Source organism: Lolium rigidum, chromosome 6 (assembly GCF_022539505.1).
Source record: "Lolium rigidum isolate FL_2022 chromosome 6, APGP_CSIRO_Lrig_0.1, whole genome shotgun sequence".
NCBI lineage: Eukaryota > Viridiplantae > Streptophyta > Magnoliopsida > Poales > Poaceae > Lolium > Lolium rigidum.
This window is the reverse complement of record NC_061513.1, coordinates 176,683,112-176,704,445: the sequence shown is the minus strand read 5'-3', so window position 1 is coordinate 176,704,445 and position 21,334 is coordinate 176,683,112. Positions and strand designations below refer to the sequence as shown.

The 21,334-nt window shown below is 41.1% G+C and overlaps 1 protein-coding gene across 2 annotated transcripts; it reads left to right on the top strand.

The window, feature by feature from the left end:
* The first annotated feature begins 11,190 nt into the window (after positions 1-11,190).
* Positions 11,191-20,989, top strand: LOC124661049 (DNA damage-binding protein 1-like). 2 transcript variants are annotated; one of them, XM_047198908.1, is made up of 19 exons: positions 11,191-11,319; positions 12,241-12,289; positions 12,435-12,494; positions 12,669-12,754; positions 13,126-13,177; positions 13,512-13,574; positions 13,828-13,877; positions 14,427-14,502; positions 14,925-15,128; positions 15,236-15,342; positions 15,450-15,558; positions 15,848-16,048; positions 16,139-16,354; positions 16,487-16,597; positions 17,774-18,046; positions 18,126-18,400; positions 18,511-18,859; positions 19,604-19,888; positions 20,016-20,989. In XM_047198908.1, the coding sequence occupies exons 1-19, from the start codon at positions 11,213-11,215 to the stop codon at positions 20,580-20,582; spliced, it is 3,240 nt and encodes a 1,079-aa protein (XP_047054864.1). In that variant the 5' UTR covers positions 11,191-11,212; the 3' UTR covers positions 20,583-20,989. The 2 variants fall into 2 exon arrangements, with proteins under 2 accessions (XP_047054864.1, XP_047054865.1); XM_047198909.1 differs by lacking the exon at positions 11,191-11,319 and adding an exon at positions 11,971-12,084 and having other exon boundaries at positions 20,016-20,988.
* The last annotated feature ends 345 nt before the right edge of the window (positions 20,990-21,334 follow it).

Here is a 21,334-nt window from a genome sequence, read left to right as displayed (position 1 = left end):
AAGTACCAATTACTTGACACCAGGCACTATGCCCCAACTATCTTGCGTTATTACATGACCAATCTCATCCAATCCTCACTATCCTCAAATTTCTCACAAATGTGGAATTACCTATTGCTGGATGGGAAACATGGTCATCGACGAGTACGTCAGTGGTGATGATGGCGATGGATCTTCTTCAATCCGCCCCGCCGAGTGCCGCATCCAGTTTCTCGTCCCGAGACGGAGTCGCGACGCTGCGGCACATCGATGCCTGGCCATTTCTTCAACTCCCGCATGCTTTTAGTCGTATGCGTCAGCAGACTGGCGAGGATGCCGGGCCAGCCGAGGGCCGCCACACACTAGGCCGGTGCACTAGTTCGGCGAAGAGATAGTGAAATACAAGTGGTATGAATGAATATGAGCAGTAGTAACGGCGCCAGAAAAGTGCTTGCTGGCGTGTAGTTGATGGTAGTAATATTGCAGCAAAGTAAAGATGCAGTAAAACAGTAAACAAGCGATGATTGCAGTATTTGGAAAAAAGGCCTAGGGATCATACTTTCACTAGTGGACACTCTCAACATTGATCACATAAATAAATAAGTTCTCTTCCTTTGTGCTACATATACTCTTGTTTGATAATGAACACCATTCGTTGTGTAGGGCTACAAGAGCACCTCAATGCCGGAGTTAACAAGCTCCACAACATTCGGCATTCATATTTAAGTAACCTTAGAGCATAATAGATCTTTGCAATTTAAACCGAGTACTAACATAGCATGCACACTGTCACCATCACACTATGAAGGGGGAATAAATCACATCAATACTATCATAGTAATAATTAACTCCATAACCTACAAGAGATTATGATCATAGCCTACGCCAAGTACTACACGATGCACACACTGTCACCATTACACCGTGAAGGAGGAATAGACTACTTTAATAACATCACAAGAGTAGCACATAGACTAATAGTGATACAAAGCTCATATGAATCTCAATCATGTAAGGCAGCTCATGAGATCATTGTATTGAAGTACTGTTGCGGTCAGAAACCCACCGGCGGGCAGCGACGGGCAACACCGTAGAGCCGAGAATCTCCCAGGACTGCGGCTGGCCCTGGTCCCTCCGAGCGACGGCCCGCAAAGCCTTCGGCACGCACGTCCGATGCCGATGCAAGGGCGTGCCACCTGACCTATACCTGGTCAGGAGGGTGTTGGATGATGCCTCGCTTAGTTTCCTGCATGGCATACACGTAAACGTTAAATACGAGCCTCGATCGGCTCTCGAGGTTGTCCCGTGAATCGGCTCAAAGAGCCGATCCACCCATGATACGTACGAGGTGTACGATCGGATGGTGGTCCTGCTTGATCAAGATAAAGCTAAAGCGACCTACTACGATTTGGGGTTTTCACCGCATAATCGGAACATCCTACTCGTGATCGAGCCTGGCGGCCACGCACGGTGATCGTAAGCCGACCCTAGACAAGGCCTAAAAACCAACACGAAGTTGATCCTCGGAACATCCTGTCTAGGGCTAGCAAACTACACCCTACGCGCCACTGGATCCTTCGACCGTTTGTAAGGCCTAACGATGCAGATATTAAACTAATCCTTGAAGAACAAGGAGCAATCATAACGGATCGGATCTACTAAATAATGATCAAGCGGGGTGCCGCCCTTACACCCAAGATAGGCGTAAGGGCGGCTAGATGCCTAAGGGTTGCACGACGATAGCATATGATATGATGAACAATGCTAACCCTAAAACATCTATGATAACTACGTTGCTCGCCATCAAAAAGGCTTCGATACGAGCAACGCATGAACGACGAATAAACGTGTGCTGCCTAGATCGCAAGATGCGATCTAGGCAGCATGGTGCTTACCCGGAAGAAACCCTCGAGACGGGGGGAGTTGGCGATGCGCCTAGATTGGTTTGTGGTGAACGTGATTGTTGTTTATTTCATAAACCCTAGATACACATTTATAGTCCGGGGGACTTTCTAATTCAGGCGTGCACCTAACCGTGCACGGGTTAAACTCTAACTTCTAAACGACACGTATCCTACTATGTTACAGATACACGGGCAAACTAGCCCAAACTTGGCATGGAAGGCCGATTCATGTATTCCTTCTATGTATATTCTTCAAGCCCATCTCCAATCGCGGCCCACCTCTGATCCGGTCAAATTCTGGTGCTAACAAGTACATAGGAGAGAGATTAACCACATAGCTACCGGTACAGCCCTTAGCCTCGAGGGAGAACTACTCCCTCCTCATGGGAGACAGCAGCGGTGATGAAGATGGCGGTGGTGTCGATGGAGATGCCTTCCGGGGGCACTTCCCCGTCCCGGCGGCGTGCCGGAACAGAGACTCCTGTCCCCCAGATCTTGGCTTCGCGATGGCGGCGGCTCTGGAAGGTTTCTCGTACCGTGGCTTTTCCGTCTCGATGTTTTAGGTCAGGGACCTTCAAATAAGCGAAGAGGCGGAGTCGGAGGGCTGACGGGGTGGTGACACAATAGGGGGGCGCGGCCCAGGCCCTGGCCGCGCCACCCTGTCATCTGGTGGCCCTGTGGCCCTCCTCTGCTGGCTCTCGGGTGTTCTGGAAGCTTCGTGGAAAAATAGGATGCTGGGCATTGATTTCGTCCGATTCCGAGAATATTTCCGTACTAGGATTTCTGAAACCAAAAACAGCAGAAAACAGCAACTGGCCCTTCGGCATCTCGTCAATAGGTTAGTTTCGGAAAATGCATCAAAACGATATAAGGTGTGAACAAAACATGTAGGTATTGTCATAAAACTAGCATGGAACATCAGAAATTATAGATACGTTTGAGACGTATCATTGGGTATAGAGGAAAATAGATAGAAAGATTCTATAGAAGATTTCTACCCAAACATAGCAAATCGAAGCAAATCATCTTACAAACAACATCTAACAAGCATCAAGCAATATGTTTCAAACCACAAACAAACTAGTATGGTCATACCTCAATTTGGTAAGATCATTACTTTGTTACTCTACCGTTGGTTCGCTAAAAGAGAACTAATGGTGGTCTAGTCTATTTCTATATTGGATGCATCATGTTTCTATTCTAGTCCTTCGGTGTATCTTCGTGTGTTGTGCAGTCTGCATCGAAGTCTTCCTTCAAGTTCTTCATTTGTTGAGTCAGAGAACATCACATGAATCATCATTCTTCATGCTTCAGGGGCATGGTCATCATTAGTCTTTGTTGATAGTTTTGATAAGGTGGTGATCTAATGTGAGAGGAAAACAATTTTGAAGATGGAATAGAGGAGAATACTAGGATTTCACAAAGCACACATTTTTTAATTGAAATAGGATTAGACAAATTTTCATCCTAGGGTCTTCCTATTTCTAATCCAAACTTAGGGTCTCGATCCTACAGGCAACACTATGCTCTGATACCATTCTGTAGCACCCTACCTTTTAATAAAGGCAGGATACCTGTGTATAGTGCTATTCCCGGGATCACTGATAGCACACACATTACAAAATATAGTAATCATTGCAATAGTATCAAATTACTACATCGCTGCTCCAGAGGGTACAATAAAACCTTACAAATTGCATAGTCACATGGACCAGCTCAACAATGTTCGGAATAAACACAGCGGAAATGTATATCATCAATGAGCCTTCATCATCTTCATGTGCCACGAGCAGATCATGTTGGAATGTAGACTCGAGATCCTACCACGTACTTCTCCTCAGAAAATCCTGCACGTTTGAATATGCAGCCCCACGAGTGGAGGTCAGTACAATGATGTACTGACAAAAGACACTTATATGGTGGCAGTTTTAGGCATGACTATATACATGATATTTGGCTAGTGGAGTTTAGGCAAATTTGCATAAAGCCAATTTTATCCTACATTTTATTTAAAACAAAACATTTTGAAAATCTTTGAATGACATTATGAAATCACACCATGGAAAAATCCTCCATGGGTTTTAGAATAATCACATGGTTACATCTCCCATGAGTTTTCAAAGGTTGATACAAAATTTTAAATACATTCAGAAAAGATGATGAGATTCCTCCGTACATTCCCTGCCTAGAAAGCTCAAATTGTCCGTAACCGGGGACACGGCTAAGATCTTAGGTTTAACTCTCGAGAGGTTGCGCTCTTTACCCACAATTCGCAACCAAGCCTTTTTGCCAAAATTCTTCATCTTCATTAAGGCCAGGACGAGGTCACTACAAAGCTTTTCCTTAGTAGCCCCTCCACCTACCGGATCCACCCGTACCCAGATTCCCCCCACTGGCGGTACCCTAGGCGAGGTTTTCCACTACGTACTTAGCCAAGACAGAGCCCATATTGTATTGTGGTTGCACTGGAAGCTATCTAAAACATGGACGACATAATAATCTCTTTAATCCTGAGTGGCCATCCTCAAGTGCACCCTCAGGCGATGACAACCACAATGTGGTCCTGAGTAGCCACTCAACATAATCCAAAACCACATCAATTCCACCCAGGTGTTTCATTAATGTTGTTAATTTTAATTTCCAAGGATCACAATCCAGAATAATCAAAACAGCAATGTCATTTTGTTATTGCTAAGCATACTAAGAATACTAGCAATGGTTCAAGGGTGGCTACACACTACTAGGATTTAATAGGCATAGCATAATTTTCGAAAACAAAATCCTACCATGCATACTAGTTTGAAAACACTAATGCATAATCAAAATAAGTAGGAATTTGAGTATCACTTGCCTTTTTGGTAGTCGAAGCGCGTTCACTTCTCTTAATCAAAATACGTGCCTCTCCGTACAAACTATAACATGAAATATAGCACAACATAAACACACCATACAACAACAACAAAATCAAACAAGGCAACAATCGGAAATCGCTCTATGGTACTAAGGTGTGGTATGAGGTTTGGCTTGCAAGATATGGCGGTGAGATTTTGGACGGAAAGTCACATGATAAAATGAAGAATATTTATGCTTTACAAAAGCATGAAAAGAATTCGGAACGGCTTATGCGAATTGAATCACATAAGTGACAAATAGTGCAACAACAATACTACTGAATAAGTGTGACAACAATTACTCAAAATAGTATGAATTACACATAGGCTTGGGTATGAACTAATGACATATGAATTACTCAAATTACTCATTTGTAAGTTGAATAGTTTTAAATTAGTTAAAGGAGTGAATGAAAAACAATTTGGATAGACACGATATTGATTCAAGATAGAGTGTCTAGTGGTATTGGTGTGTGTGGATGTGATCATAAGTTTCATCTTCACAAAAGAATCATGTTGAGAAAGGATCATAGGAAACAATAACGGATACATACTCAAATTCTCATATTTGAACTTGAGTATTTGCGAAGTGATTCAAAGATATTTGAATGGTGGTGCTATTGGATGAAGTACTGTAAAACAAGACTTATGCAATTAGGTTCACTCCGAAATAATTTTTAGAACTCAAGTTATGATCAGAATAGTGATTTGAATGAATTTGAATGCATCAAGTTTGTGCACATAACAACTTTGATATTTTCCGATTCCATAATGTTCCACATGTTCTAAGGATTCCAGAGACTACAAAATTGTTAATTTTGGACCAGTAGATTATTTGATATAATTTTTATAGTGAAAAGGGATTAATTAAATCATTTGAATTATGATTCGAAAACTATTACATAACATATACATTATTCTTGCATATTTGGATTCTACAGGTTATAGGCTTTCCAACGATATAAAATTTGCAAATTTTGGACCTCTGGATGATTTTATAATGAATTTCTAAGTTGGACACATAATCTGACATTTAAAATTTAAATTTAAAACGAGTTTGACCGAGTTTGACTGAGACGCTGACTGTACTGCTAACTGTATAGTTGACTGCTGACTGTACCGCCGATCGTATCTGCTGATCTGTATCGCTGATCGTACTTACTGATCGTATCGCCGATCGCTGACTGTAGTTTGATTTTGACTAGACTAAGTTGACTATGCTGATGTCATAAAGGTTGACAGAAAAATTACTAGATGGAAAAACTTTCTACATCAAAGTTGTATAGAATTAATAGATCTATCTAACGCACAAATTACTTTTTACAATGGTATAATGAGTTTGACAAGATCTGGGTTATACCTTATAAGATCTGAATCTTGTAATACGTTTTTCTCCTTGCTCGGTGAACGAAACAAGATGAGACTTACAGCAATTGAAAGACCTCGACGAGAGAAACAACTTCCGTGTTGAAGTCATGACGATTCGAGATCGTTTTGAAACTCGATTTGGCTCTGGTTGACTCGAAATAGATCAGTAGATGAGCGATAAATTGGTACTTTAAACCGAAAAACTTGCAACATGAAAGTTGTAGAGAATGATCAGATCTACATACTCACCAAAGGAAATTGGATTTCGTGGAACGAGCACGAACTAATTGAAAAATCCCTTTGTCAGATCTGACGCCTTGCGATGCGAAATTATCCGTGTATGGTGGACGAAAAGAGATGAGATTGGTCGGGATTGAAAGATCTCGACGAGATCTACAACTTTCGTGTAGAGCCCGCAGCGATTTGAGGTGGTTTTGGTGGTCAAAACAACGAGTTAAGATTTCGTTGATGTAGGGTTTCGAGAGGAGGAAACGAAAAACGAAACTGCGACGCGACGTGATGTTGACTTTATATAGAGCATAGGTCGGTGAAAAAGGTGAGTCTCAAAGTTATAAACGCGTGGAAATAAACGGATCTGAATTTGGAGTTGTGTAGATCAAGAAAAGTACATTTAAGTGGAGACAAGTTTGGATAAAACCAAATTTATGCGTGCTTTCATGGTAGACACGACCAACTCCTTCGGTGGCTCGGTCCAGCTGGGCTCGGCCTGCCCTGCTGGGCCGGTCGGTCCGGCTGGCCGGCCCGTTTTCTCTTTTTTTTTTCCTTTTCTTTTTCTCTTTACTTGTTATTTTTATAAAACTAGTTCCATAATTTCGATTTGAGTGAAACGAATTTCTACGAGTTTGTAAAATTATTTTGCTCAGTATAGGATAACATAAAGATTTAAATTTAATAAATTATTATCTTTTTATCATTTTATTACTACTATGACATTATGACTATGTGTGAATAGTTTCAATATACGCATACCAAACAAGTTTGTAATCATTTGTAAAAATCAAAATAGTGTTTTAGGACAACAAGGAATCTTTTTAAAATCCATTTGTGAAAATAAAATAATAATTATATGCACTTGGCCTAATTGCTACTTTGGCAATATTTTACAAATATAGTTTTCTATAGTTTTATTTTCTTAAATAGAAACCCATTAAAGATTTAAAAACTTTGTAAGCAAGGGTTCGTTTCATTTTGAAAAATACTTTGAAACCAAAAGTCTTTGTAAACCTCATTTTTGGAAAATACTTTTAAATAAGTTCAAAAAGTTTTAATTTCTTGTGAATTTCCAATCAAGTTCAATCAAGCATTAAATTTATTTTTATTTGACGTTCCAAAATTTAGAAAATTTCGGGATGTGACAATAACCGAGGCACGCGGGAGACGATGATTTATCCCGAATTTCACACTCTTGCGAGTGCTAATCTCCGGTGGAGAGGTGCGGTGGCTTAGTGCTCCCGAACGCCACAAGAGGCTCACCTTGAGATGTGGTTGCTCGATGCACACCAACGCCACAAAGGCCTCACCCCAAGATGTGGTACTCACACCACACACCGAACGCCACGAAGGCGCCTCACCAAAATCTCCGGTGACCCTCGCCACAAAGGCCTAAGTCACGGTTCCACTAAGGGATTTCCTTCGAGGCGGAAACCGGGCCTTACACAAAGGTTGGGGCACACTTCCGCAACTTAATTGGAGGCTCCCAACAAATCGCCACAAAGGCCTAGAATCCGGCTAGGGTTCCAAGAACCCAAGAGTAACAACCTTCTTGCTTTCACCACCACGAATCACCGTGGAGAACTCAAACCGATGCACCAAATGCAATGGCAAGAACACCACAAAGATGCTCAAGTCCTTCTCTCTCAAATTCCAACAAAGCTACAAAAGCTATTGGGGGAATAAGAGAGTAAGAACAAATAAGAGGAGGAACACCAAATTTCTCCAAGATCTAGATCTAGTGGATTCCCCTCACAAAGAGAGGGATTTGATTGGTAGGAATGTACATCTAGATCTCCTCTTCCTTTTCCTTCAAAAAGATTCAAGAAGCATAGGAGGAGTAGAGGGAAAGGGAAGCTCTCAAGGTCAACAATGGTGGAGAGCACAAAGGGGAAGAGGTAACAGCCCAAGGAGGAAGAAGGGGGGCTTAAATACCCTCTCCCATCAAAATATGACCGTTTGGGTATGCTCAGGCCGGATTTTTCGGGCCGGATATTTGCAGAATATCCGAAAAACGACAAAGGACCAGAAAAAACATGCCCCAGGATGGGGGCCGGATATTTGGCCGGATTTTCCCAGAGGCCGGACTTTTCGGGGGGGCCGGATTATCCGCCCCAAACTTGTGCTGGAATATCCGCCCCTCTGAAAACTGGAAGAAACATCAAACTGAAACGGGCATAACTTTAGCATCCGGATTCCGATTTTGATGATCTTGGGCTTGTTTTAAAGCTAGGAACAAGCTCTACAAGATCATGCAGGGAACCATCATAATCCAAAAGTGTAGGATAGAAACAAATGATGAAAGGTTTGACCTATCTAAAAAAGACATACCGGTAAAAACCTCCAACCTTGAAAATGCAACAAGTTGCCCGTGCAAAAACCATTCTTGATGAACTAGAGCTTGTCATGAGAATAAGCACAAGCTCTAAAACATCACATGGATAAGATCCAAATAACAACCAAGAAAGATGATGCAAGGATGCAAAGATTTGAGCTCTCCGAAGGATACGATCGAGTTACTCACTCGAGAGCCCTCTTGATAGTACAGCAACTAAACTGTAAACCTGTCTCCAACTACACTATGAGACCGGTGAGAAAGAAACCCTATCAAGAACAAACCTTATACTTGCGCATTACACTTGAGCTCGATGATGACGATCTTGACCTCAACAAGATGGAACGCCTTTCTTGATTGTGCTTGCTTGACGAAGTCTTGTGGATTGCTCCCCCATAATCCACCATGGGAGAGCTTGTTCTTTGGCGCATCTTCACATATCCATGATCACCATATGGATGACAAGAGTCAAGCAAAGGATCTCTTCGAGATGGCTCATCTTGAGCTTGCACTTCATTTCTTCATGGCAAGCTTCAAGCAGATGATCTCTTCAAGTTGGCTCATCTTGATCTTGCACTTTATTTCTTCATGGCAAGCTTCAAGCTTATGATCTCTTTGAGTTGGCTCATCTTAAACTTGCACTTCATTTCTTCATGGCAAGCTTCAAGCATATGATCTCTTCAAGTTGGCTCATCTTGAACTTGCACTTCATTTCTTTGATGTCTTGAAGTTAACCTTGAGAGCTCACTTCATCTTCATCTTCAAGACATACTTGACACTTGACACTTGATCTTCTTCATTTGCTTCTTATTGCAATCTTGAAGCCAACATACGATTCAAGCATTGCCTATGAACAACTCCTACAAATAGAACTCAATGCAAACATTAGTCCATAGGGATTGTCATTAATTACCAAAACCACACATGGGGGCTCCATGCACTTTCAATAAGGTGTGGTAGTGGGATGATGTTGGACTTGTTGTAGGACATGTGTTTCGAAGAGTGCAACGTACCTTCTTCGTGGCACTTCGGAGGCAAACCCTTCGCTCGGTTTTGGTCTGGCGCCTTCCACTTGACTGTGCTAGGCCCCTCTTGGCTTGCCATCTCTCCTAGGTGTATAAGTGAACTCGTCGGAGCAGTCATGTAGAAGTGGTGAGTCTAGGGTGCCACAACGTCGTGGACATGGCCATCGAAGCTCCGTGCCTTGCATCCTCACCTCTTGACTAGTTTCTCAACAAGAGGGTTTGTTGTGAGGTTGTTGTTTTTGTCTGACAATTTTTTTCTCGGGTTTGCAACTTTTTTTTCGGATGCAACTCATGTGCAAATACAATAATCTTAGCCAGGAGCAATTGGAAAAATCTTAATTACAACTCATGGCTAGAAGTAATCACGGCGCAATCTAGCGATTCAGAAGTCTGAGAATTAAGTTAATTTTCAGTAGGATGAGAATTAGCAAACCGTTATTTTTTCTAGCGATTCAAGAAAGGATGATATTTAAGTCATGAACCGGTACGGTGCCAAGGGAACCCAGGAGGCGGCGGAAAAAGGCAAAAAACCAATCTAGGGTTCCGTCCTCCTCGCCGGCGATACCGTTGGTCCGCTCCGCCTCTGGTGGCCTTGGGGCCTTGGAGGTGTGGTGGACCACGGTCCCTCGCCGGCGGAGAGTTTTTGTTCTTAATTTAGTTTGCTTTTCAGTCTCTTTTTTGGGATGGTGAGGCGGCGGCTACATCTTGAAGTCAGAATAAGGTCCTCCCCGCCCTATCCTCGCTCCGGTGGTGCATCTAGCGCTGTCGGAGGGCGCGTGAAGTTGTGTGCCCGTCGGATCTGGTGGGATCCGATCGGTTTTCATGTTTGTTGGTGTGGTTTCATGATAGTCTCTTCCGAGCTACGGTTGTCATCATAAGCGATGGTTGCTACTCTGGTGCGCTGGTCCTTTGGGACCTTAGCACGACGACTTTCCGTCTGTCTACTACACCAAGCTCTACTACGACAAGCTTTGCCTGACTCCGGCAATGGAGGGGCGAGGACAGCGGCGCGCCTTCGGCTCGTGCTAGTGTTTGTAGTCGTCGCTAGGTGGTCCGAATACCAATTTGTAATTTTCTTTACTTTTTAGGTTATTTGTACTACTGTTGATGATTATTAATAGATCGGTGGATTTCTCGCAAAAAAGAAAGGATGATATTTAAAAAAAATCTGGGAAAGGATGATTATAGGGCAACCGAGACTTTTATTTTTTTAGAAATGGCAACCGAGACTGAATGAGGGAGTATTCGGACGCACAGATACACGCCAAGCCCAACCCAGAAGGGGAAGAAGGCACTACGGCCCAGCTTGACCCACAAGACGACCTGCCGCGCTCTCCGCATCCCTCCTCTTGCTACACACCCACCTCCACACCGCTCTCTCTGCTCTCGCTCTCGCTCCCTCGCTCCTCGCTCTTCTCCGGCGCGGCCGTGCGGGTGCGCTGCGTCGGCCGCGGCTGCTTCGGAGACCGGCGAGGGACGATGGCGACGGCATGGAACTACGTGGTGACCGCGCACAAATCCACCGCCGTCTCCCGCTCCTGCGTCGGCAACTTCACCGCGCCCCACCATATCAACCTCATCGTCGCGTAAGCACCACCAAACGCATTTCTCCGCCTCCGCGCGTTCTCCGCTCGCCCGGTTGCGGCGGTGGCCAGGGCTGCGGGGGGCGCGTAGCGGGGCCCTAGGGATTTTTGTTTGCTCGGCTAAAACCCTAGTCCCCACATCGATGCTTGCTGGAACGATCGATCGATCCATGCTTGTTTGCTTACGCACTAAGACGGTCTTACTCCACTGAGATGGATGTGCTCTTGATTTTTTTTTTTTTGAGAAATCATCAATTGCCTGTAAAAACAGTAGAAGCCGCGTGTTGGATTGGGTGGCATTTTCCGTGTGAAATTTCGACTCGGGCGTTCAGAAATCAAATTAAGCCCCCATTCGTGGCCTCGTGGGTCAGTTTCGGTATTCTAAACTCCCCAGGCGACCCGAGGTGTAGAATTGGTCGTGGATTGTTATTGAGAATTTCGTAATCAATGTGCAGCTTTAGTTTTCTCTTTTGCGTAACTGTTGTTTTCTCTCCCTGAATCTACCAGGGTACTTGCGTTTGGATTCGTCAAGTTTATCAGCGTATTTTAGTCATCCTGGAATACAAATCCTACATTATCCTGTCATGTATCCTTGTTAGTTTGCAATTGCAAAGCGGTATATGCATTAACTAGCAGTAGGAATCTTGATTCAGGGGTGGGGAATGGGGGGACTGATGTCTTCATAGCAACAAGATATATGGTGGCGACAGTGATGCCGTGAACCGGAGTAACTCCTCTCAAGAATTATACAACATTGTGAATGCTAAGGCGAGATATTTAAAACTGTTGTTAATAAATAAGTACCTTGCTTGCTTATTGTTTATTTGATTATTGGAATTGACCTTCTTAAAAAGAAAATAAATTAACATACATACTTTTTGAGAAATATATGTGCTGATGCATGCCTGCACAACAAACTTTCAGGAAATGCACCCGTATCGAGATTTATTTGCTTACACCTCAAGGCCTTCAGGTCAGAGCCATTTGCCTCCATGATATGTCAATGCTTCTGTTGCATCCTATGTGCTATTAACTGTTATATGGTGGCTATTTGTATTCATATAGAACATGTGGGCATGTTTTGAGCTAACCAGTTATACTTTCTTCTTGGTTACCAGCTTATGTTTGACGTACCATTGTATGGAACCATTGCAACACTTGAGCTCTTCCGTTCTCATGTGAGTTTATTTTCTGTTTCTCTGGTTGAAAGTTGCTCCTTGCGTTCATGTATTTTTTTTGAGAACCCGCAGGAGATCTGCGCGGCATTATATTAAGCTTTCAGAGAAGTATACATACAGAGTTCATGTATTTGTGTTGTATAAATCTTTAGCTCTTCTTGTTTTGATCCCCAGAGTGAAGCTCAAGATTTTCTTTTCGTTGGCATGGAAAGATACAGATATTGTATTCTTTACTGGGATGGAAGACAACTTCTTACAAGGTTTAGACCTTCATTCATCACATTCTGTACATATAGAGCAATGATCATGATGCTTATCTTAAGTCCATTCAATCAGTAGATTTTTTTTTTTTTTTTTTTTTTTGCGAAGGAGTAGATTTGTGTTAATATGACTGCCATGCTATATTCCAGGTTCTGCAACTGTTAGTTTGGTGAATCTAAAAACTTATATAATAGGCATGAACTGAAGGTCAATCCATCTGAACCAGTTCCTTTAGCTTCTCATAGAATTTAACTGAAATCGCTTCTAATATGCATCCATACTCCTAACCTACTTAGCTTAGCTGGAGCAACTTTTCGATCACACCTTTCTATCAATGTGAACACAGAAAATAATTAGTTTGAATATGCAGATCTGGGGGAGATGCTTCTCATTTTGGTGGACGCCCTACAGACAATGGACAGGTAATGCAAAAATCTCGACTTGTACATGTACAAAAGTAGGAACTGTTTTATTGGTCGGGAACATAATTTTCTAATTTCTACTGTGAAGTTGTACAGAATATAGTCCTTGTTCTTATTTATAAGTACCTTGTTTGCTTATTATTTATTTGATTATTGGAATTTACCACCAAGGAATTAATTGTCGTGAATGCTAACTTTGCTAAGCCGAGATATTTAGAACTGTTGTTAAATAATAAGTACCCTATTAGAATTGTGAACTTATTATGTGTTGTATTCTCTGAGGTACCACTATTATTCCACAGTTCATAATTATATTGTATTACTTAAAATGTAGATTGGAATAATTGACCTTCACCATCGACTGATTGGTCTCCACCTATATGATGGCTTATTTAAGGTAAGTTATCTGTACATCTTTCTGTTTTGATGAGTTTTCAATGATGTTCCTTATATACTCCAAATCTCTGAGGAAAGAAATTACTGTATCTAACTTTTATAAATGGAGAAAAATGTACCACCAGGATGCACTTTTGGTGGTGTAGACCTGGGAGACCAAAGTGCTTGGCCTGTCTTCAGATCCTAGGTCAAGCAAAGATAGAAAAAAACTCCTTTGTGAAAAATAAATAAAAGATTTTCTTGGCTGTTTCCAGGTTATACCATTTGACAATCAAGGACAGCTGAAGGAACAATTGAACATCAGGTACTGTAGTTGTCTAGTTATTATCTGGAATCTGGATAAAGTTGTGAACTGTCATCTGATACTACAACCACCACTCATCAAGACAAGTTATGCTACCAAACAAAGCTTGCACATTCTTCGTCGTGCATCATCCCATTTGAACATCCAACCACTGTTCTTATAAATGTTTTTCATGACATAGCACATGTGAAATCGTCTGATTCCTTCGTACAGGAATTGGGGGTGGGGGAGGGGATTATTTTTATTCCAGACATGCCCCACATAGTACATTACTTTTCTGTTTCCCCTTTACTTCGGTAAATTGGCAGAATAATAGTAAATGAAATGATTAATTAAGAACTACTGTACCACTGTGTGACCATGCAGATTATGGCATTACGAACTTAGAGGAGTTGTCCGTGTTGTACGTAATTCGCCTTTGATTGTTATTTGTGCTTACTATGGAGGATTCAAGTTTACTGAGCATTTTTTAAAATGTTATTTGTCATATTATTACTTTTTTATCATGCTATTATACATTTTATCACATTTTCCGTCTGGACGTGTCAGGCTTCAAGAACTTCTAGTGTTGGACATCAAGTTTCTCTATGGCTGTGAAATACCTACAGTAGCAGTTCTTTACCAGGTATACTCATTTTCCCACTTTTACAAGAATGCATAATGTCCTATATTCAGTTATTCACAATAGACTCCATCCTGTTAATGTACAGGTTGGTGTTGCCATTTTAACAACTCCTACTATGCAAACATACAACTAAGTTACTTCATGCTCATGCTAATGAAGTAGTGCTCCATTTTTTCTCTTGTGGAAAGATTTATTGTACGCATCATATTTCGTGGATCGATCCTTATCTTTACCGCGTGGACCTTTTTTTACTTCAGTAAAGTAATGGTCTTCTATGAACATAGAAAACACATACCTCCATTTTTCGAAAGCAATCTCTCCAGCTTGCACATTCTTCTTCGTGCATCATCCCATTTTTGTTGTATGTAATTCAGCCATGATATTTTTCATCCAATGATTCTTATTTCTATATTACACTTCAGGACAACAAGGATGCCAGACATGTTAAGACATATGAAATTGCATTGGAGGACAAGGAATTTGTTGAAGGTTCTTGGTCTCAGAATAATTTAGACAACGGTGCTTGTCTGTTAGTACCTGTACCACTAGGTGGTGTCATAATAATTGGTGAGGACACAATAGTTCACTGGAGTTCCACGACATTTAAATCTCTATCAATAAATCAAGTAAGGCTCTTCCTTTGTTGGTAGTTGTGCTTTTCTGTTTTGGTCTGAACCTTATTTGTGCACAACCATTTGGTTCTAGTATAGCTGACACATCATTTCTTGTCCAGGCTATCATTGGAGCTGTTGGGCGGGTTGACCCAGATGGTTCCCGCTATTTATATGGAGACAATACTGGCTCTCTGCATTTACTTGTAATTACTCAAGAACGGGGAAGGTATCCATGTAGATTTTTTATTTTATTTTGAAAATAAGAAGGTTTAGATTCCAGTACTAAATTAATCGCCCCTTAAATATCACTTTTCCATGTATGGTGGCATCCAGAGTGACCGATTTAAAAACTCACTACATGGGAGAGACTTCAATTGCATCAAAAATATCATATCTTGATAGTGGTCTCGTTTATATTGGTTCGCAGTTTGGGGACTCACAGGTAGGTGACATCAACTTGAGTTGCAGGTATCATTTGCTCTTTCTAGTGTACTACTCTTATAGATCTGATCCTCCATCATAGTGGGTGTCATTCATGATTTGCTGTACTGTTATGGTGTTACCTCGAATTAAACCCTCCAAAACATGAGCATGTGTGTGCCGATACATGTAGGCACACACACGCAGTTTGACTCCACTGTTCTGACCATGTGAAAATTCTGGATTACTTCGATTCCAACCTACATTGCTAGTGACATTGTAGGTTTGCACCTAACAATTGTTCTTAACAGCTCATAAAACTGAATAATCAAGCGGATGCAAGCGGTTCATTTGTTGAAATTCTTGAACAATATATGAACATTGGACCAATTGTAGACTTGTGTGTGGTTGATCTTGAAAGACAAGGGCAAGGTCAGGTGATTACTTGTTCAGGTGCACACAAGGATGGTTCAATTCGGGCAATTCGTAACGGAATAGTGATTACTAACCAGGTCTAAATTTTTCCTTAAACTTTATCTATGTTGTATTGAATTCTGGGTTACACTATTGAAAGCTTAAATAATATCTTCATGTGTATCCAGGCTTCAGTACAACTCCAAGGCATCAAAGGACTATGGTCTTTAAAAACTTCATTGAATGATCAATATGACACGTTCTTGGTTGTAACCTTTATAAACGAGACACACTTCTTGGCGATGAATAAGGAAAACGAATTGGCAGAAACCGATATAGAAGGATTTGATTCAGAAACACAGACTCTGGTCTGCGGAAGTGCCATCCACAATCAGCTTATACAGGTTCTCCATTTTTCTACCCATCTGTCTATTTTTAGTCTACAGTTGGCTACTTGTTATTAACTTTTAGCCATTTTGCGGTTTTCTTTTTTCATTTGTTACCTTAAAACTTGTAATCCTGAATCTTGATGGCAGGTTACTGCTAATTCTGTTAGATTAGTCAGCTCTACTTCTCTGGATTTACTGGATCAATGGTTTGCACCAACAGGATTTTCAATCAATGTTGCAGCAGCTAATGCAAGCCAGGTTGGCCTCTCTTTGGGTGATATTGCTCAGTACTATCTCAACGAACATTGAGTTGGAAAATTGCATACAATATGCCACTGAATGTGGCCCTAAGCTACACATGCCATCCTTATGTTGGATGATATTTTCCAGTTTAGAAATCTTTGTGATAGTACGTACTCTAATACGAGTAATTATTATCTCTATTTTCAAGTCTGACTACTTGTCAGATTACAGTCTGCCAATTATTGGCAACTCTTGTGGATTATGACGTGAGACTGCAAACTGTGTATCCAGTATCATAACATTACTATAGTTTCATGTACTTGTTTTAACAATTTTCGTTCACTCACACAGTAGGCAGAACTTGGAATACTGATGCCAAACCAGTTCCCGAGACTGTAGGGAACCAAGCTGTTTTCAATATTAAATTTGAATATGGATCACCGAACACGATAATCAGCCACAAGCTGGGTGCAAGGCTGCAAGCTGATCAGAGCATGTTTAAAAAATGAGACTTATTTATACCAGTAAATTACTTTATGGAATGTTATTTAAATCATTGCAACAGAAATTTTAAAATTCAGAGTTTATTCATAACTTGGTACAGCTAAACATAAATGGTTTTTTTTTGGTTTACCTTGAAGCCCTCCTAATTTAGTTGGCTTATTAGCAGTGACAAGTGATGACAGTCTGGTTCGTATCAGTTTGGGGATCTACTTCAAATCTAGCAATGCATGGTAAATAGCATCTACTTCAAATATAGAGTGCTTTTCTAGAGAACATATTAACCTCATTTCTCAAAAAAGTGCTATAAATGGTCATTAAAATTTCGTCACATTTTCTTCTTCTGAAATGTGTGTGAGTTCAGGCGGAGAGGGTGGGCATGATTTGGATGAGGGTGGGTGGGTGCTCCATGGCTAGGATTAAAGTAACAAATCGATGTAAATGAATGCTGATAGGTTGTTTTTTCAGTTTTAGCTTGTATTATGTAACTCTCCTTCTATAAATTAATGAAAAGCAGCGTTGAACTGCCTTTTCGTCAAAAAAAAATGTCAGTAAATTAAAAGTTCCTGACTGAATACGATTTATGTTTTCCTTGTGGTTCAGATGATAAACCTATGTATTTCTTTACCATTTTAATCGTTCATCATGGCTTCATATTATAGCAGTTTACACGTTGTTGCCATCTTGCAGGTTTTGTTGGCAACTGGTGGTTTCCATCTCGTCTATCTAGAAATTACCAACTCTAAGTTGGTGGAAGTGAAGCATATAGAGCTTGAGCATGATATTTCTTGCCTTGACATAAACTCAGTTGGTGAGAATCCACAATCTAGCTCCTTTGCAGCTGTTGGGATGTGGAAAGATATAAGTGTGAGGATATTTTCGCTCCCTGGCCTTCAACTAAATTGGAAGGAGAAATTTGCTGAATTTGTTCCTCGTTCTGTTCTGCTGTGTACTATTGAAGAGGTATGCTCTTCATGTCACTTTTCTGTGTAACAGAAATTTGGACCGTCGACAGTAATATCTTGATTGGTCTTCTTTTCAGGTGTCATACTTGTTCTGTGGTCTTGGAGATGGTCACCTCTTCAGTTTTGTGTTGAACATAAGTAAATGTGAACTATCAGCTAGACGCAGGTTCTCCTTGGGAACACAACCAATCAGCCTCTATAAATTCTCATCCCACAATCGAACTCATGTGTTTGCTGCATCAGATAGGCCAACTCTCATATACAGCAGTGACAAGAAGTTACTCTATAGTTATGTCAATCTGAAAGAAATGAGCCACGTGTGCCCTTTTAATACAGCTGTTTCCCCAGAAAGGTCCCTCCTCCCTCTCGTGTTATGCACGTGTGTAGCTACCTATTGTCTTAGCTCTTTTGCTAAAAAAAAGTTCCTTGGATTTGCATTGAGCTATTTCTTTGTTGTAACAGCATTGCGATAGCTAAAGAAGCTGAACTTTCAGTTGGAGCAATTAATGACTTCAGAAAACTTCATATCCACACAATCCCCTTAAACGAACAAGCACGCCGCATCTGTTACCAGGAACAGTCTCGAACACTTGCATTCTGCAGTTTCAAAGATAAGGACATTCACACAGAGAGCGAGACGCACTTTGTTCATCTGTTAGACCATCAAACTTTTGGGTTTTTGTCAACACATACTCTTGATACTTTTGAATGGGGTTGCTCCATTGTCAGCTGCTCATTTTCTGATGATGAAAATTCTTACTATTGTGTGGGAACAGCTTATGTTTTACCCATGGAAAATGAACCCACAAAGGTAAGGTTTTATCAGGTTCACCCTTAATGAACATCATGCTCTTTCTAAAGCTTTGCTGCCTTATATGGAACTTACTGTCCCATATATACTCCCTCCGTTCCAAAATAAGTGTCGTAAATTTGTATGTGTCTACCACTAAATCATGTCTAGATACATGTGAATCTAGTCAAATATGCGACAGTTATTTTGGAACGGAGGGAGTATATATGATGGAGCTATTATAGCTATCCAAGTTTCCCTATTTCAAAAAGTATTGTGACAAGTGATATGCCTATTATTGATTGCATGATTTTATTTTCATTTTATCTCCTCTGAATAAGCTCAGTTATCAAGGACAGGGTAGTATCATGTCAAACTTGACCAACATGGATTTCCCTTTTCCTCGCCAGGAGAATTTTTTGGTTTTACGACTTTTACCTAGTCACTTTTCAGGTATTTGTGATATGTAATATAAACAGCACCCTGTTTTAATTGAAAAGGCAAGCCTTTTGCCTCTTTCAAAAAATAGACAGTACTGGCAGAGCCACAGAAACTGCTTTTCCTTCTCTTTTCTATTTAATTCTTGTTACATGGAGTTGTATTTAGTCAACAAACGCTGAGTAAAACCTGCAAAAAAACGCTTAGTCGTTTGGCAGAATACAGAACATATTACATTGAGCATTGGTACTGTATAGTCTGTATTTGATATATCCAACATTTTCTCCTGCATTAACTTCTTTTTGGTGCCAACGCAACTTGTCGCAGGGTCGGATCCTGGTTTTTTTAGTTGAAAAAGGAGAGTTGCAACTAATCTCAGAAAAAGAAACTAAAGGAGCTGTCTATTCGCTTAATGCATTCAATGGAAAATTATTGGCTGCTATTAATCAGCAGATCAGATTGTACAAGTGGGTGCAGCGAGATGATAGGTCACATGAACTGCAATCGGAGTGTAGCTACCACAGTGACGTATTGCCTATGCATACTCAAACCCGCGGTGATTTCATCGTGGTTGGAGACATTATGAGATCATTATCGTTGCTGGTATACAAGGTATGGCGACACTTTTCACTTCATTATACTTTTTACAGGATGCAATGCATCTATGAATGCTAAAGTAAGCTTGTAAATAGCACTTTTTGGATCATACTGATTGCTGTTGCTTCTTCTTATTGGTCAGCATGACGAAGGCCTGATTGAATATAAAGCTAGGGATTTTAACGCAAGCTGGATTAGTGCAGTTGAGATGCTCGATGACGATATTTATATCGGTGCAGACAATTGTTGTAACCTGTTTACCGTGCGTGAGAGTGAGACCCATGAAGGGCGTCTTGATGTCATTGGGGAGTACCATCTGGGGGACTTGGTGAATAGTTTGCAGCATGGTTCTCTGGTTAAACACCACACACGCTCACTGGTAGGCAAGTATCCTACGGCCATCTTTGGCACGATCAGTGGCGCAATTGGTGTGATTGCATCCATTCCAAGTAACCTACATATGATCCTTGAGAAGCTGCAATCCATCCTTGCGAAGTCCATCAAGAGTGTTGGTAATCTTAGCCATGCAGAATGGCGGTCATTCTATAACGTCAGGAGGACGAGTGTTGCCCGGAACTTCGTGGATGGTGATCTGATTGAATTATTCCTCAAACTGAGTTCAAGCCACAAGCTTGCAGTTGCAATGGCGATGGGCGTTGATGTGGATAAGCTGTGTCTGTTAGTGGAAGAGTTGGCGGATCTTCACTAATCAGGATTAAGTAGTTTCTACTGCCATGTATAGCTCCTTACTGAATATCCCAGCTGTTCAACTATTTCCCGACGTGGTAGAAGAGATGCATGCTGTAGGTGATATTTGCAGTTTTGGGCCGAACTCCATGGCCGCTCAACTATTGAGTAATCCCTGCGTGGTACTACTAGATGCAAATAACTTCTTTTAGCTTCAGTCTAATTTGTTCCTTTTCACTTTATAGTCTGATAGAAATTGATGGTGGCTGAGGAGATTGTACATTTGGTTTTCTGAAACTAAAGTCATACAAACAAATGTACGGCTCTACTGTGAATGAGCATGCCCTTTCCTATGAAGTCATGTTCATGTGTCGAACAAGGAAATGTACGGCTGTGCTAAACAAGATGCGTGGTTCCATAATACGACTTCAGCTAGAGCCTTAGTTATGAAACTGCTTGTTTTCCCATAACAGGAGGGAGTGACTTTTGCTGTCTACTCTTACTATACTAATAATATATAAAAGGTTGAACCAGCATTTCAACCAATAGTATTCTGAATTGCATAGTCATACATGTTGATCGAGTAGCGATAGGAGTTGTCCATGGCTGTGCCCCTTGTCTCTCCTCTGCAAGTGATATGAACACACACAATCTTGAACGGTAGTGCTAATCTTGTTCAAAATGATAGCAGTATGTCATGATAGTATGATTGACGATAGAAATTAGACGCTGCTTACGGAAATACCGTGCAAATCGAAATTCCCGATCAAAATC